Source organism: Danio rerio, chromosome 13, assembly GCF_052040795.2.
Source record: "Danio rerio strain M-AB ecotype USA chromosome 13, GRCz13ab, whole genome shotgun sequence".
NCBI lineage: Eukaryota > Metazoa > Chordata > Actinopteri > Cypriniformes > Danionidae > Danio > Danio rerio.
Window position 1 is genome coordinate 17,475,597 of NC_141033.1, and position 19,205 is coordinate 17,494,801.

General features: G+C 35.8%; 3 protein-coding genes across 9 annotated transcripts in view; 1 reads left to right on the forward strand and 2 right to left on the reverse strand.

The window, feature by feature from the left end:
* The window catches only part of LOC147841024 (uncharacterized), a 485,466-nt gene that overhangs the window by 203,084 nt on the left and 263,177 nt on the right, over positions 1-19,205 (forward strand). The gene's annotated exons all lie outside the window — the stretch shown is intronic.
* Positions 1-19,205, reverse strand: part of LOC147834160 (uncharacterized) — a 439,063-nt gene that overhangs the window by 180,215 nt on the left and 239,643 nt on the right. The gene's annotated exons all lie outside the window — the stretch shown is intronic.
* The window catches only part of bag5 (BAG cochaperone 5), a 42,225-nt gene continuing 24,726 nt past the window's right edge, over positions 1,707-19,205 (reverse strand). For 3 of the 7 annotated variants that reach the window (XM_087278390.1, XM_087278388.1, XM_087278389.1), the window contains 2 exons: positions 15,730-15,953; positions 6,967-8,494 (listed from right to left, as the gene is read on the reverse strand). In XM_087278390.1, the coding sequence (XP_087134516.1) occupies positions 7,969-8,494; positions 15,730-15,953 (750 nt within the window). In that variant the 3' untranslated portion in view covers positions 6,967-7,968. 7 annotated transcript variants of the gene reach the window in all.

Genomic DNA, 19,205 nt, shown 5'->3' on the forward strand with positions numbered 1-19,205 from the left:
TTTCTTATTATCCTAGTTAATAACAAAAGATAAACAACGTGATTTTGGTTGTGAGACATAGTTTGGACAAAGTTGTCGGTGATTCTTGCTATTGTAAAGTCATGCAGTGTGAAACTCCATCTTGTAGTGTAAACAAAGCAGCGACTAAACGCTTTTTTTTTTGTTTGTTTCAAAATCGTAAGTGCAACATTAATTCATTCATTTTCCTTCAGCTTAGTCTCCATTTCAGAAGTTGCCACAACAGAATGGGCCGCCAACTATTCCAGCATACACATGTTTTACGCAGCGAATGTCCTTCCAGCTGCAACCCCCTACTGGGAAACACCCATACACACTCATTCTATCTCTCTCTTACACACAACAGATAATTCAGTACAATTCACCTATAGCACATATGTTTGGACTGTGGGGGAAACCGGAGCACCTGGAGGAAACCCATGGCAACACGGAGAACATGCAAACTCCACACAGAAATGCCAACTGACCCAACTGGGACTCGAACCAGCAACCTGCTTTTTATGAGGCAACAGTGCTAACCACTGTGCCGCCAGAAGTGCAACACTTTTTTTAAACAGTATTTTTTAAGTTTGTTCAAAAACAGTAGTGCAACAATGTATTTTTACACAAAAAAGTAGAGTAAATGTCTATTTCAATAGCAATAGTGCAAATAACTAACATCAACCTAGAACACAGACATAAAAACTCTTACACTGCCTCATAGTACACTCTTAGAAATAAAGGTACGCGAGATGTCACTGGGTTGGTACCTTTTATTTGTACTTAAAGGGTCCATATTGGTACCTCAAAAGTATATTAGTACCTAAAAATTAAGAGGAACACTTTTGTACTTTTTAAGTACTATACCTTTGAGGTATTAATATGGACCTTTAAGGTACACATTTGTACCTTTTAAAAAGGTATCACCCCATTGACAGCTTGGATACCTTTATTTCTGAGAGTGTACTGAACAACATTGACAGCTACACAGATAATATGTATCCCTAAAGGGATTTAGTCAGTTTTACATGACGCACAGAATTTTGTTTTTGAGTTAGTTTTTCAAAAATGTGGATGAAAAATTGCATCTTTTATAGATTTTGTAGTTAAAAATGAACACTGTCTTGCCTTGACAGCACGTCACCTCAAGCTGATGTCTCATTTAGTTCCTGTTTTCTAATTATGTAAAGCAAATTGCAACTATCTTTTAGCTTTACTGGCTAAATGAGATGTCATGTGACATTACTAACAATTAAATTTTATTGATTAAAGATCATTGTTTTTTAAAAAAAAAGGAATTTTCTTATGGTCATTTATAAGTGATTATGCCCTATAGAGGGTTAGACAACATAGAGTAGATTTTGATATTAGTAAGCTTGGATTTGATTAGTTTATTTTCTTTCGCACTTATTCTCATTGTATATTGTTACTCACTTTTTGCACCACACCACTTATCACATTTATTTGACCAATTCTTTGTTTAATCATGCAAACTTTATTCCTTAGACTACTAGACTGCCCAGGGTTGTAACAGCAAGCAACACATCCAGCTCTATCATTTTGGGCAGATATATTTAGCAAACTAAGTGTGCAGGGGTATTTTCTGGCTGTGCGTTTCTTTTTCTGAACACCTAGTTTGCAGCACAGAAAGGGGTTTCCATAGAAACGAGTTGAAAGATCCCAGGCCATAATTAACACTCTGCAAGTTCTTTTTAGATCACCATCTTTTATTCAATGTAAACATGTAAAAATCAAACATACCCCACTGACCAGAGCATTCACACAGCACAATGAACTGGATGTGCTTTCTTTATTTCAACCAGACAATGCCTTGAACACTATAAATAGCGTGACACATTAAGACAATCTCACAGATCACCACAAAAACACATTCTTCCAGGCATACAGCTAAGAAAAATAGACTGCATTAAAATTCTCAGTTTCTCTAGAATTAGTAAGTATGGGTTTAAGTAATATTTCATATTTACTTCATTCTATAAAGGTCTGATAACATTTCTTATAAGAAATATAGTCACTCTGAGGATTTTATTTTTCTTTACACAAAAATTCCATTATTTGAATGTTCCTTTTCAATGTTTCCAGTGGTTGTGATTTAAAAGCAGAATTGTTCCAACCAATTATCACGTGAATATAAACATGGCAGAACATTTATTTGTTGTTGTTGTTATTATTTTATGCACCAAAAAACATAAAACTTTAGATATTAAAATTTGAAAAAATTCTAAAGAAGTTTACAAAATAAGACAATAATTACATTTTCTTAAGCTCATAACTATTGTAATGTAGAGTTTTATTACATAACCTAACAATAATGTGTCATGTCTTTATTAGATATTTATATTTAAATCCTATTTTTAACAAAATAACACAGGTTTATGGTCCGAAGGGATAAGAAATACAATAAGCGGTGAAATAATAAACAATTATTATTCGGACCAACTGTCATTTTATGAAAATACACATACATACATGGGGTAAAATAAGTATTGGACATGTCAAGAAATGTTGTCAGACTTTAAAATAAATATAAACATTTTACTCACATTTGTAACCCAGCAATTCCAGAGAAACATTCCAGAGAATTTTAGTGACCTCATTTTTTTCTACAGCTGAATAGATCAATAACACAACCAAAAGCAAGAGTGGGAAGTTTTCCCTTTTCTGATTACTATTTCCAAGTGCCAAAACATTAAAGAATCAACTTTGGTATAAAAAAAAGATGGACATTCTTCAGTACATTCTCATCTCGCAGGCAGTGTGTACTGAATTTCATGTTGATGTAGACAATTCACACCTAGTGTATAACAACAATTCTGACGCATCTCATCTTACCCCAGCAATGATGTCACTGCTAATAAAGACTAAAAACAAAAAATAAAATGAAAGGTGCAATGTTTGCTCATTACATTAAATTAGAGCCATTTAACACACAAACCTAGTCTTAATATCAAATATCTCTTTTGTTTTGAAATCTCATTGTGTAAAAAAGCAGTGTAATAGTTCTTTAACCTGTAATAGTGCTAGATCACTTGTTGACCCATTGAGTGCTATAAACTGCAACCGAATCAAAACGAATTAGAATTTTGATCGTAACCATGAGGAATGGACAGAAATCAGCATGACTCAGAGATCTGACAGACTCAGTTTGACTAAATATGTAAAGATCTGGGGGTGAAGCAGTGGCGCAGTAGGTAGTGCTGTCGCCTCACAGCAAGGAGGGCACTAGTTTAAGCCTCATCTCAGTTGGCGTTTCCGTGTGGAGTTTGCATGTTCTCCCTGTGTTCACGTGGGTTTCCCCCACAGTCCAAAGACATGCGATACAGGTGAATTGGGTAGGCTAAATTGTCTGTAGTGTATGAGTTTGTGTGTGAATGTGTGTATGGATGTTTCCCAGAGATGGGTTGCGACTAGAAGGGCATCAGCAGCGTAAAAACTTGCTGGATAAGTTGGCGGTTCATTCCGTTGTGGTGACCCCGGATTAATAAAGGAACTTAGCCGAAAAGAAAATGAATAATCTGTTCTGACCACAACCTATAATTTTTTTTTTTTGCTTTTTTCTGCAGCTTTTTCCTTTCCAACATCATTGCACCTTCATTTTTTCAACAAGAATGATTTAAAAAACAATGTCTACGTTTCATACAAGCACAACTAGACTTTGATTGATACCTGTGGTGTTGCTTCATGACTGTTGATGGTTGTTTAACCTGGATGTGCTTTTATCTGGTGCAGAACAGAGAGCAGCGAACACAGCGCAAATGGGACACGACCGAAATAAACTGTAAATTGTAACCCGACAGCTCCGATTAGCAGAAAGCTGCTCTGGTGCACAGCCTAATACTCATGAGAAATGTTATTTAAATAAAAAAAATACAATTTATGAGGGTCATCACCTGGCATCTATTATACATTTGTAAACAGTGGTATTAAATAATCCTGTTTTTTATTTTTTTTTATTTAACCACAGATTAGCTACTCCAACAAGTTTCTACATTAGTCTCTAGGGTATTTTAGCAGATTTTCACACTTCAAGCTAAAGTCCCCAATTAGTTTGTCACAAAAACAGTTTGTTTTATGAGAAGTTGTCTATATGACCTTTTAAATACGTCCCATATCAACACTTCCCTAAATGAGTTGTTAAAAAAGAAATTTATAAAAAATAAATTAAAAAAAACATTGGCTATGTTTAGAAATGAATCATTATATCATTCACATAAATTTGTTTTAATAATCCGATAATTGATTTTCACATTCTTCAACATCCATATTTAAAATTAAATGTATTTGATATATGATAGAACTTTTAACTCATATTGTTACTTTATATAATTATGGTAAATATACTGTGGTTTAGGGCGTCACAGTGGCACAGCGGGTAGCACAATCGCCTCACAGCAAGAAGGTCGCTGGTTCGAGCCCCGGCTGGGTCAGTTGGCATTTCTGTTTGCAGTTTGCATGTTCTTCCCATGTTTGAATAGGTTTCCTCTGGGTCCAAAGATATGCGCTATAGGTGAATTAGGTAGGCTAAATTGTCCGTAGAGCATGTGTGTGAATGAGAGTGTATGGGTGTTTCCCAGTGATGGGTTGCAGCTGAAAGGGCATCCGCTGTGTAAAACTTATGCTGGATAAGTTGGCAGTTTTTTTTCCACTGTGGCGCCCCAGATTAAAAAGGGGACTAAGCGAAAATGGATGAATGAATGAATACTGTGTTTTAGTTATTACCCGATAAAAACTAGCATGTTAGTTCTTTGAGTGAGCCTTGTCATTTGATAATGCATAATTTCTATTTTCAAATAATAAAGTTAATTAAATAGTGTAAATAAATGTTTGTTCAGTTTTAGTGTCATCTTAACTGAATGCAACAGTGCTCAAGTATCATTGTACCATTCATTTTCTTATGTCATGGCTGCCGTCACTCTGGGAAAAAAAAACAAACATACATGCAAATCATACTTCCTACGCTGCTCCTAAACGATCGCTCCGTGCAAAAAACTGAACGTTACTTGTTTGTTAACTCCTATCTATTATTTACAGCCTATGCAGGTTCTGTTCACTAAAGTAGGCTTCATTCTTGGGCGCACACGTCCTCTCTGTGGCAAACAAACTGCTCGCATGTGATTTTGTGGCCGCGAATACATCATTACATGAAGACAGAAATGACATTTTGGTTTGCATTATACCTTATAAATACAGTATGCTGATTCTTTCAACACCACTTGTGGTCTGACCGTGTCCATGTTGCTGAGCAATATATAGAAAACAGTTATGAATTGTTTGACTACCTCTATGCTTCTCTCCTGAAAATGAATACACAATTGGCTGAATCATAAGCCCCTTTCACACATACAGACCTTTCCGGAAAATTGCCGGCAATTTTCCGGAAAGGTTGTATGTGTGTACAGGTCCTTTTTGAAAATACCGGTAAATTCGTTCTGGCTATTTTCCTGAAAGAGAAGTTGTAACATTACCGGCAATTTGCCGGAATGCTGTGCTGTGTGAATGCAGAAGGAAGATTGCCGTAATAAGCGCGTGCACGTCTAGAACGTGCTGACATGAGACGTCTGCTTTAGCCAATCACAACAGTCGCGGTTTGTGAGAATAAAAGCCTTTGAATATTTTTCCAGACACATTTAGCTGCTAGAAGTTAGTCAGATAACGTTTATATGTTCTTCTTAATGCCAACTGTGTAAATAATCATCAATGAGATGGTTATGATAAGCCGTTGTTTGTTTACCTTCAAGCTTTGCGTGTGCATGTGAAACAGCCTGTGAGCGCCTGCACATGCACATATTATGAACATCTCGACATGAGAAAGTGATCCTGCAAAAGTTGTTCACAATATTGATCATCCACAGAGTTTGTAATTTAGTCAAATGTTTACAAATACAAGCGCAGCCGTTTAAAGCTCATTTGTGGTGAATGATGTCAGAATTTACCGGTATTTTGGAATTGATGTGTGAATGCTCTTTTCCGGAAAATTTCCGTAACGTCCTCGCCTGTGTGAACAGCGCTTTTTTGAATATACCGGTAAAGTCGTTCCGGAAATTTTCCAGATATTTACCGGTATCACTGTGTGAAAGGGGCTATAGAGTTGCTGGATTATGATGTGTGGGGGGGTCAAATAAAGATCCTTATTTTTATTAATCGTGCAGCTCTACTGTCCATGTAGTGTTTTATATAGTGCTTTTCATGCATTTGTTTAAGATTCAAACCAATGCTAAAACTAAAATTATCATAATTAAGAACAAAAACAACAACAATAATAATAATAATTGACACATTGGTCAAATGCAGCTCACCGCTTTATCTCATCTATTCGTATATATGAATGTGGACCATATCTAAATTTAAATTATCACATGAGATTTTTGCTGTTCATAGTATCATCCAAATAGGAAACAAAATAGGATTTGGGTCACATTTAGCTGTGAATGTAGCCACAGTTCTTCAGTGTTTGTTTGATAGCTTGCTGACTTTAAACACTGCTCCAATGCAAATGTCCTAGAACGCCCCTGTCCACTTTGATCAGTCTCACCACCAAAATAGCACGCACCACTTTTTTTTTTTAACAATCACAGACACACACTTTCAGTCTATGCTCTATTCCCTGGTGGCTTGCATAGGCACTTTTTGCCCGATAGCAAGAAAAACCAATGAAGAAAAAAAAAAGAAACGTTGTGATCTAGTTTCTATTTTTTGACCTCCATATCCATACTGAAATGAAACGTCCCCAAAGACAATACATCATTGCAATTTTTGATTCCCCATCCACTTTGAAATTTGACAAAACTGCAGGAATGGTTCAAATGTTTCTCTCGCATGCTTTTTCACAGTTGTCTTCTTTAAAAGACAAGTGTGTAAATTCATGTTGAAAACAATTCTTTCTTTCCTGGCTTGAACACCCTAAAATAAAAGCCATTGTGACAGAAAATACACACTTCACTTTTAAACTGACATTGCAAAGCAGTGTTTATTTCAATGCAATGTCCTTAAATTAAACTGGGGGTTATATGTAGAAGTTGCTTGAAAACCAAAAATAATGTTCCAACATGTGGGGTCAGTCGTTGTTTATATGCAGGGTTTATATATGAAGAGCTCGGGTTCTAACTGCAGCTATGAACACTAAGCTTGTCTGACCTTTTAAAGTGATGGTTCACCCAAAACTGAAAACTGTTCTTTTTCTTGTTGTAAATATTGTTGCAAGTGTTTTCTTTTTTAACAGTTGATTGCAAAAGAAATCATTTTGAAAAAAAATATATAATAATCTGGATATTCTCTTACCATTGACTATAAGTTCTATTATTTGTTTTTTCCACTATGGAATTTGATGGTTTTAGGTTTTCAGCTGTCAAAATATTGTCTTTAGTGTTCAAAAACCAGAGGAAACTTTTGTTTGGGTGTGTTTGGAATGGTGAGTAAATCTTAATTTTTGGGTGAACTATCACTGTAATTATCTGGAAATGGCCTCATTATGAGTATGTTGTGGTCAAATCAGGGAATGATGTGTTACCAAATGGGTTATAGTTGACAAGACTGAAGCGCTGACGTGTTCACACTGCGAAAAAGACAACATGTGCTCCACACAGGCATGTGGTAAAGCAGAAAGCAGATTTTGGCAGCAGAACAGGGTTTAGCACCACACCACACCAACCAACAGCTCAGATTCAACCAAAAAGATCATGGATTATTGTCAGGAAAACAAAAGCTTCATATGCAGTAGTAACTGCAACTCCTGCCAGAAGATGGCTGTTTTCAGGGACCAGTAAAGGGCCAACAAAAGCAGCAGGTACAGTGCATCATGGGTAACAGTGTCGCTACCCATGGCGATACACAGTCTTTTATATACAAATTAAAAATTTCACCCATGGCCTGTATGGTTGCCAAGGCCGTGCTAGTCCTAATATGTTGCACATTTGCTGATCTTTAATCAGGGCAATCCAGTGTCTTATCCACTCAGTACTCCCACTCATCCGTCTTCATATCCAGATAACTAAGAATATTCTGGGCATGTTTAACAGCTTGCTTACGGGCAGTTTTGGTCCCCTGGTCACCCTGAGGGTCCACAGCGTCAAGAGCCAGAAGTTGTTTGGTCAGTAGCTCCTCCAACACCATGTAGCTCTTGTCGGCCCTTTTGCCATCGAAGCCCAACACCTGGGCCTGCAGATCACACAAACTGCCCAGCACTCGCCACACGGCTGCATGAGGTGGAGGTTCATCTGGCCCTGGATTACGTCGTCCTAGTGCTTCCCAGAGGTCTAGGAAGGTGATGAGCGCCTGCACCTCTAGCACAGCCCTGCGTCGCGCCTCCCGGATGCAGGGATTTCGGCCTGTATTTACCTGGTCCAGATGGTTAAGGAGACCCTGCAGCTCTATTCCCTGTCCAGAAGCTCCATGCCGAAGCACCTCTTCTCGCAGCACTGACACACGACCCCTGATAGCCTCAATTTCACGAATAGAGTCATTCTGTGCTAGATCATACCTGAAAGAAAAAAAATTGTAAGTATATTATTGGAAAAAAGATGCTTTTTAATTCATCCAAGTAAATAAATTTTATTCAAATATATACATGCACCACAATTACTCCATAACTACTCAAAAGTTTGAAATAACTTCCTTTTGTTATTTGATTAGGCTTTTTATCATAAAATGAAACTGTATAAATGCTACTGTATGTTAAGAATTGCATTATAAACATATTCTTTATTCTTATTGTAATACTAAGAAGGTTTACATAGCACATAATAAATAGCTGATGTAATCCAGGTCCCCGTATGAATAAAATAAATATAACAAGAATTGTTAGTGCTCAGTGCTCACCTATTTAAGGTGGTCAAGAGTGCTTAACGTGCTGCAATTTAAGAAAACACATGCAAAAACAAAAAACATTAGCAATTAAGAAAAGACACAAGCTGCAAATCCTCAAAGCAAAGACAGTAAAAAACACGCTGCCGTTTTTCACAACACAAACAATTAATGAAATCGAGCTGCCTTTTCTCACAACACTTCCAAAAAGAACGAAACACAATGAAAATGTTTCAAGGGTACCGAAAAACGTGACAAACATAACTGTATACTCAGTGAAGTTGTAAGTGATCTTTGAAAGGGGAGTTTTTTGTTTGTTTATATTAACATCTTGATTCCCTTGTTTTTTGCATTTTATTAGCCTAAATAACCAGAACCTAAATAGCCAGGTCCCCTTAAAACATTTTCACTGTGTTCCGACCTATTTGAAAGTGTTAAAAAGAAAATGCAGCACATTTTATTCATTTATTTGCATTGTGGGAAAATGCAGCCCTATTTTTATGTGTTTGCGTTGTGAGGATTTGCAGCACGTTTGCTGTCAAACAGATGAAGATCTTTTCTAAATTTGCTGGCATGTTTGTGTATTTGCATGAGTTTTCTTAAATTGCAGCACATTAAGCTTTCTCTGCCACCATACTTTTTTTTCTAAAAATTAGGAACAAATAAAAATAAAACAAAAAAAAGTGTTTTAAAACAAAATTTGCAAATCCATGTACAAATCACATAAGGCTTCTATTTCATATTAATGACATTATGCTTACTTCGTTACAAAATTTTAGACTTCAGTGTCACAGACTTTTTTATAATATAAAAATCTGAATTATTAAACCTACTTTAAAATTATTTTCTTTTGTAAATATTTCCCAAATGATGTTTAACAGAGCAAGGAAATTTTCACAGTACCATATGTCTGATAGTATATTTTCTTCTGGAGAAAGTCTTATTTGTTTTATTTCAGTGGGAATAATACTAATTACCCTGACCTGCCTAGTTAACCTAATTAACCTAGTTAAGCCTTTAAATGTCACTTTAAGCTGTATAGAAGTATCCTGTAAAATATCCAGTAAAATATTATTTATTGTCATCATGGCAAAGATAAAATAAACCAGTCATTAGAGATGATTTATTAAAACTATTATGCTTAGAAATGTGTTAAAAAAATCGTATTCCCGTTGAACAAAAATTGGAGAAAAAAATAAACTGGGGGGCTAATAATTCAGGGGGTTTAATAATTCTGATTTTTGATTGCGTATGTGCGTGTGTGCGTGGTTCAATGCAGTCCCATAGCTTTAGAAATGGATTTTTAACCTTTTCCAGACTGGTAGATCTCAATAAAAATCTTTTGGATCTTGGCATGATGTCTAGCTTTTGAGGATCTTTTAGACTACTTTACTTTGTCTTCACTTTTTAGGTCCTATTTAAGCTATTTTTTAAATTGTAAACAGGTGTGGCAGTAACAAGTTCTGGGCGTGGCAAGAGAAATTGAACTTTTGTTGTGATAAATTAGCATTAAGTTATCTTTAAATCTTATCTCCCTTAATGATAAAAATCTTTATTAAAAAAATGTGTGATGTGTTTAATTGTGCTATCTTTGACTAACATTTAAAGGACACCTATGGTGAAAAATCTACTTTTCAAGCTGTTTGGACAGACATGTGTGTAGGTATAGTGTATTGACCATCATATTGGGATGATATAAACACACACAGTCCTTTTTTTTCAATTTAACAACATAAAAAAGGTTGAACCAATTGGAGTGGTTTTCAGAGCAACCGCAACTTGACGTAGGAGTGCAGTCCCCCAGCCCAGTTTGTTGTTTCACGTCTGCCATTTTCAGCGTGTGAGTCAAAGCGATGTCACTAAAGGAACACCCTTGCTCTATTTTTATATGTAAGGCTCATTAGGCTCAACACAAGATGAACATACACCACTTGATCGCTCTAATCAGAATTATTGTTTGTAACTTTAGGTAGGTTTGCAAATATGAGTACTTTTCATTGTGTCTACCTTAAACTGGAAAGTGCGAGCACGTTGCCTCAGGTGCACGTCTCTTCATTGGAAATAAAATAACAAACTTGCCTGCAGGAAGCACACCATAAGCGCCGCTCTGCGTGGCCCGACACTGAGCATGCATTTTAGAATTCTAAACATAGGTTTCTATCAGGGTACACACAACGGCGCTTCAAGTCGACGGCTGGCCGATTGGGCACAATTCATGCTTCTGCCGCGTCACAGAGCGTCATCTAAACAATTAAATTTAAATAACATCTGAATGTGTGTGTCTGGTGTGCCGTGTCGCGGCTCCGAGCGGCGCATCTGGTGCCTCAATCAAAGTTAATTCAGTGTGCTTGGTTATTAGTCTCAGTGTACAAGCTCGGCACTTTAAACTAGCACACAGTTGGCTGTAAAACAATACAAAGTTACAAATGATTTTGTACTCTCTGCTTGGTCTGTGTCCGAGTCGTACATGTACAGCCGAATGCTGGTCCTCTCACTCGTTGCTTCTCTCTTTCTGCCTTTCTGTTGCCAAACACAGAGTGGGGGAGCTCTTGGCTCCGCCTCCTTGTTAACTTGGGAGGGTAGTCGAAACAGATTTTCATGTGAAGCAAAACACCCCTAAAACAGCAAGCTGTGTACACGTCCCCAAAATAACACTTTTTAACACTTTATAATAAAAATCTGAACTGTGTTTTGAACTGAACTTAAACTGGCACACTCAGAAGAACCATAATATGAATATTAAATCATAAAAAAGGAGTAAACTATTTGCCCTTTACATTAGTTTGATGATCTATAACATTAACGTGTGACAAACAAATAAAATAACAAATCAGTAAGGGGGCAAACCACTGTATATACAAATCTGTTTTTATCATTTTATTAAAAAAAGATTTTGGTCACCTAACATCTTTAGGAATAAAAAGATAATACATTAAAATTCACACACAGTATTGCAAAAAAAAAACAAAAACAAAAAAAAATTCATCTTGATATTATATTATGCTTCTCTTGTTTTGTTCTTTTTTTTTAAATTGCATTTTATATTTTTGCCAACATAATACTTCGAGTCTACTAATTTTTACACTGATCTTTTTGGCTTTGGTACTGAATAATCTAATGAATATTCACAATTATATTATTGTAAAGCATCCTACAGAACAGTGGTTTCCAACCTTTTTTTTGCCTGAGACCCCCTTTCCCCCCGGAAAATAATGTAAGGCCCCTCTCAACATTTATTGATAATATCGTTCATATAAGTTTGCAGTAAGGATGACAAAAAATTTTGTTTTCAAACAAACGGTGTGTTTATTCCTATATCTGGATATGTTTATGCACAAATAATAGCCTAATGTGAAATATAAAAGCCAAACATCAGTAGGCCATTTGTAACTTAAAAACGTAAGCCTTTGGCCTTTAAAGTGGCCCTATATATTCAGGGCTCGAAATTGCATATGCAACCTCAAAATTTTGTTTATGCGGACCGGTGAGCGGTCCGTGTATCTTTTGGTCAGTTATGTTATAAAAATGTTTTTTCTTGTGATAACGGGATTTCGTTAAGACATATTTTCCTCACGCATGCATTTATATTTTTTGCTTGTTAGTTTGATTACAGTTGATTTCAAATGCAATAAATATGTTTGTATAACACTTGTAGTAACGGTGCTTATAATTGGTGGGTGCGACAAAATTTTGGCTGATGTGCCTAAATTTTTAAAGTTAGGATCACTGGTGCTACCAAGCAAAAAGGTTAATTTCGAGCCCTTTAGTTGCCACTTAGTTGACAATTTTTTAAAAAGTTTCTTGTCAGTAGCTCTGATGTCCCTCATCTTATTTTGGGTGTGCGTCAATTCTTTTGCCTTGCACTCAAAAAATGCTCTGGGTTTGTCGCGGTATTGGGAATGAGTCGTCTGCAAATGTCTTATTAATTTGAACGGCCTCATACATTTGTTAGCAAAAACTTTGCGGCAGATAATCCACTGTGGCTGGGTCAGGGACTCTTAGCTTGGAGAAAATGGAATAAAACCATAGTTCAGGTAAGTATCTTGGTATTTCCTGCAATTAATGTGTCCAGTTTTGCTTAGAGATGTTTGGAGCTTTCCCACCAATATGGTCCAGTATGCTTGCGTTGTTAGTATTAGCTGCTAAAGGCGAATCAGTGAGACTCTGCCTTTTTGGTCAGCCAGGGGATAAAATTAACTAAGGCAACATGATCGTTCTCCTAATTATCCACTGCTGAAAAAATTTAAGAAATATGATGCGACTGCCTCCACAGAGCTCGCGTGGCCCCCTTGTGGAACCGTCCTGTTGGGAATAGCTGCTACAGAAAATAATAATTTGAAAGAGAGTGAGGGGTATACCAATTTATGCTGTGAGGGGTGTACTCATTAATGCTGAGCACTGTTAACTTTATATATAAAGTTGTAGATTAAGCATATTTTATGTTTCACTTCATTCCGTGAATGTATGCAATGCATTAAAACTTGCAGTTTTCTCACAAGCAACACTTGGCAGAGAGTGCTCATTCTCTCCCACAGATGCACAGTTTCCCACACATGCACAGTTTTAGTAATACAGGTATATTGCTAAATATCGAAAAGCTCAACAATTTCCTGTCAGCCTTCCCTTTTGCTTTGTTGCAGTCATAGTTTTTGATTATCATGTTTAAACGATATGCTTTAATTCTCTAAAAACAAATGTTGCTCACTCACAGTGAATATTGCTGCACTTTCTTTCATCGTAGGCGCCATGGTAGCATACAGCAAAATGGATGCATCTATGCTTGACCATCAGGGCTTGTGCACATGCAGTTATCTAGAATATTTAAACTTAACTCAAATTAGTTATATCAAATTATTTTCAACTTGCTGTTATGGAACCATTCAATCACCTGACCTGAATCCAACAGAACAGAAGAACTAACTGTTTTTTCTTTAGTTTTATTTTTCTGTTTGAATTATGAAATGATGTATTCAATATTAATCAATGTTTTTAAAACTGTAAAAGAAAATTTGTGCTGATGTAGGTATACACTCGAACACAAATAAAGTCATATTTAGCATAATGCCAGATTAGACTGCAGGAATTTAAAAGTAGTCGTGACTCATGTTTTCACACTGCATAACTATCTGGGCTAGCGTTTGTTTCATCAATGCTTTGTTTACACTGCAAGATGGATCGGCGACCCTGCATGACTTTACAATAGTAAAAATCACAGACAACTTTGTCTAAACTACGTCTTACAACCAAACACATGCGAGAAGAAACATGGAAACAACGCAATGTGACATAGTTCTGTATCGTTTGTTATCAACTAAATAATGAGTAAGAAGCTATAATGGGGTAGAAAATGTACTTAGTTTGCTCATCCTCCGCTAGCCTGCATATATCCATACTAGTGAATGCTGCTCTTTCATTGGCTGTAGGTAATCGCCAATGTTATTTTCAGTCAGAACACATTTCACACAGCATGATTTTAATTGCAGACAGCTCCAGATATTCAGCATGCCAAATATCTCGAGGGTGTCGGCGACTCATTGGCAATTCTCTCAGATCACGTCTTTGATAGTTCACACTGTGTGATTGTTACTCATGTGAATGAGCACCGACTTGCCTGTGATTTCGATTTCTCAAACCCTGTCAGTGAGTCAAAATTGGGACTAGAATCATGCAGTCTAAAAGCGGCATAAGGTTTCAAAATGCAGCGCATAGTGATAATTTCGCACGAACCCTAATTTGTTGTATAATAAACTAACATAAAGAGTTCCGATTGGAAATGCAAGTGTAACCATAAATGTGAACTTAAAGTGACAGCAAAATACAGCTGAAGTCAGAATTATTAGCTCTCCTGTTAAATTGAAATTCTTTTGTATTTTTCCCTAATTTGTTGCAGTTTGTTTCTTTGATTTTATAGGAGAAATGTAAATTAGAAGAACAAAAACATTGTTATTGTTGAAGACTCTTAGGATATCATTATTAGTGAGCTGTATGAAGGTGTATGTATATCTGTATAGACACATTATAGTATTTGTGTGTGCGTGTGTTTGTTTGCTTGTAGCCAGCATGAGCCCATTAGTGGGAATGATATATGCCTGACGATAACAACGTTTTGATAATGTTTGGCATTACCATATCTTTGCCATACATCTGAATGGCAGCTGTCAGCTGAGCTATCTCTAATATTGCCATATGTATTATGTTCATCAGAGTAAACTGTTTTTGCTAATTTTTGGGGAAATACAAAATGTTCTTTGTTTAGAATCCTAATTTTGTAATATGGTTTTGCCTTGCAACAGTCATTAAGCTAAATCTTCTGATGTGGAGTGGGTTTCTAACACCAGCCAACAGCAAACTCTTTGTATAAGATGTTCAAGAGTCAGATCTTCCAAACTCAGAACCTGTTTTGGTCGTGAACTGGTAGAGAGTGAGCTAAAACCAACTCTGCCCTGCTGCCCAAACTTTACCATTTTCACAGACTTTGAAAAATAGTTAAAAAAGGTGACTCAAACCCTGAGACAGCAGGCTGTGTATACGAAGGCCAAAGGGACACTTTCAGTCATAGGAAGAGAAGCCAGATGGTCCAAATCTGTGATTTCTAGAACATTCATCTTTACAGTGTCACAAACTATTCAAAAGAGAAATTTATGAGAGGATAAAAGATCTCAATAGTCAATCATCTCAACTCTGCAGCTGGAATAGACCACCAATTCAGCACTGAACAGGGTCTTTATCTTGGCATACTGTCTCAACATTTCAATTGTTTAAGAATTTGGGCTAAATGTGTGAGTGAGCTGAAGACATGAAAGTTTCATCTTTAGTAATGAAAGCAAGTCACAATTAAACTTCACACTCCCAAAAATGTTAAAATGGCACAGCTGTTGTAGTTTGTGTGTTGATGTGTGTGTTTAGTATCACCTGTGTGTGTCTTCTCCTTCACCCTCCAGGTCAAGATGTTTCAACAGGCCGTTGATCTCCTCCACCACTTGTTTTCTGTAGTTCCTCACAGCAGCATTACTAGACACATCCAGGGCATCAAGTTTAACCAGCAGTTCTGTAAGGATCCTCGCTAAGTGGGCACAGCTGTCACGCCCACTCAGACCCATCAGCAGAGCCACTTCCTGGCAGCGGGCCCCACTCACCTACAGGAGATTAGTTCAATTCAGCTTTACAACATTGTAAAGTCAGTTTAGCTTAATTTGTTTCATGACATTCATTATTTTAGAGAATTTCCCCTAAAAAAATTAACTAAGAAAACAATTTATAGATCAATTGAAAATTCTCAATTTCACTGAATTTACTAAACTTCCACTGAATTATTAGATATAGGCAGTGTTGGTCTTTTGCGTTTATCATTAGCATTTTGAAACATTTTTCTGGATTCAAACCCAAGCAATTTTCCCTGCATTCTACACTATTTTTTACTAAACTGTTAACAAAGTCTAAAAACATATGCTTTTCATAAATGTTACAAAAATCTTCTATAAATATTACAGTATTATTTTTAGACTATTAGTTTTATATCCCGGGTAACAGAATTCTGCCATTATAGAAGAAACTGTAAATTAAGGCATTACAGCTTCTTTCAACAAACCTTCTAATTTTCATTCATGTTTTAATCTTCGTATAACTGTAATAAATCAGTTTCACGTCCACCATGATTACTGCAGAATCCATAGTTTATAAATATAAAAGATTAAAATGTTACAAAACATATTATTTTCTAGCCTACATAAATATGAAAAACCACTGCTTTTATGCTTTCTTAATCTCGGGAGGCTTTTTCAGTTCATTAATAACAATTTGCTTTTGTATAATGTTATTATTATTAGTAGTATTATTTATTATATCCATATTTACATTTGTTTTATTAAAAACAAGCTTAGATTTGCCCAACTGCAGGTTTTAGACCATGTGTTTTAGCATGTGTTTTAGGATATAACTTAGGTTTTTGAACACACTTCCTTATTACTGTTCATTTGTTTGTTTGCTTGAAATTAGAACTGAATTTAGAAATAGTTTTGAAACAAATATTTGTGCTAAACAAAGTAAATTAATTATTTATAGGCTGATTGATGTCTGTGCGTAAAGGTTTCCCTATCCACGAGAGCGAAAGTAGATCATTTATCTCTCATTCTCGCACGGTAGATGCTCTGTTTAACTGTTTTCTTGCTAGTGAAATGCTCAGTTTTTCCACTTACACTTACTTTACATCATGTAAATAGCAAATGTGCTTATGTCGCAATGCAACTAGCTCTTAAAGGGAATGGGAGATGACACTCTGATTGGTTTATTCTCAAAACACACCTATAACTCATTAAGAAAATTAACTCAACCCTTTTAGACCATGCGCCATGGCACAAAAATGCATTCTGACATGCCCTGAAAGTGTTTGCGCCCTGCGTTTTGCGCTTTGCACATGGACCGTCAAAATAGAGCCCAGAGAGAGTCGGCAAATGTAATATGACTGATGCTGCCCTGTTTACAGAGTAATAAGACAACTTTTGGTCCATCGAATCACAGGTAAATAAGAGAGACACATTCCATTGCAAAAACAAGCCGATTAAATGCTTAAGTCGTTAACCTTCCGATTATACTACACAGGATTTCAATTTAATACCCAGAAAAATATAGCTTTTTTGTAAAGATTTGCACATTTAGTAATAAAACAATTAAACACTTTATAAAAAATGTATGCATTGCGGTTTATTTCTGATAAGTTCATATTTCCTAATAAATCATTTATGCTGTTTTTCAGATTTTATTGAATTGTCTTTTGAACATATAATTTTTACATATGCCTATACAGTTGTCTTAAATGAATAATTTTTTACAAATTTTTTACCACAACAAAAGTATCTATATGGGCAATTTATGGTAATAAAAATGTAATGCTAAAGATCCTGAATTATCACGTGAAAGATCATGTACATGTTTTGGAGGTTGTAGTCACACCTGTATGTTGCTTTTAGCATAGAATAAATATATTACAGTTTTTCTCAGGCACTTTGGCACAATTCAAAGATCAAAATTAAAATTTGCAAAACAGTAGGCCTAAGTGCACTTCTCAAAAAAAAAAACATATAATTAGCAAAACACCACAGATTACCTGCAAAAGCCAGTCTCCTGCTCAAAATTCTTAGTTCAGCTCTCAAAACAAAATTTCTGTGTTGATGAACATGTCACTGGCTTCAGAATGACAAGTCCTTGTGTCATTGTGTATAGATAAGTCAAATCACTTAGTAGTCATGTTGTCAATATCAGTGTATTCTGGAGGGGTGTTTTGATTTAAACTATAGAAATATTTTTTGGCTGTTTGTACTGTAATTTGTTGACAGGTGTTGTCTTTGTGATACAGAAGGGAAAAGACAGCACTGCATAGCACAAAGAAAAAAACTAAAGTAAAAATGTAAACATAGGACAACCTCCTTTTAGGAGTTTATTAGAAAAAGTCAAGATTTACCTGGAAGAAATTGATAAATTATAGACAGATTTATGACAAATCTTCTAATAGAAATGTGTAAAAAATGCATTATGACAAAACATATGACAATCTGTTTAGCCATTTTGCATGTAAGGAAATGCCATGAACAAACAATTAAATGTTGTGAGGAGTGAGACTATTCAACAGAGGCCAAAATAATATATTTTGATCAACATGAGATCAGCAATTGATAATGTAGGAAACATCAGAGAACTGCACATAATCATTTGCATGGATGTACAAAAGCATTTGCAAATTGTTCAAAATGAGAAACTGCTTTTCTAATGTGCACAAGTGACACAATGATCTGAAGATTAATTGGGAGTTTTGAGAATTTCAATTCTTATCTGAGAAATGGACCAAAGAGACTGAGGAAAACTGTAACAGATTTAATGTTTATTCATTAAATAAAATACCCACAACACCTTTAAAAAAACCACTAAAATAGCGGGTTATGTAAAAGAGCTGCTCTTTGAAGAAATAAGCAGCTTTAGCCTAATGCAAAAAAAAAAAAAGTTTGCAGTCAAATTTAGTAAAAAGAAAGAAAAAAAATCAATATATTTTGGACAGAATTCAGTGTAAAATGTAAGACATTATTTTTAAAGACAGACAGGCCGACAGAATTATTTTGAGAGTTTATAAACATGAATGGCAGCTGTTGTTTTTGATCTAGCAGCCTAAAAACTACATGCTGAATGCTGTGAATTTGCATTAGGATGATGATACATGGGCCACCTTTTAAAGCAATGTTGTTAGCCTTCCAGCTGCAACCCAGTGCTGGAAAACACCCATACACTTATACACACAGACACACACACACACACACACACACACACACACACACACACACACACACACACACACACACACACACACACACACACACACACACACACACACACGTTTAAAC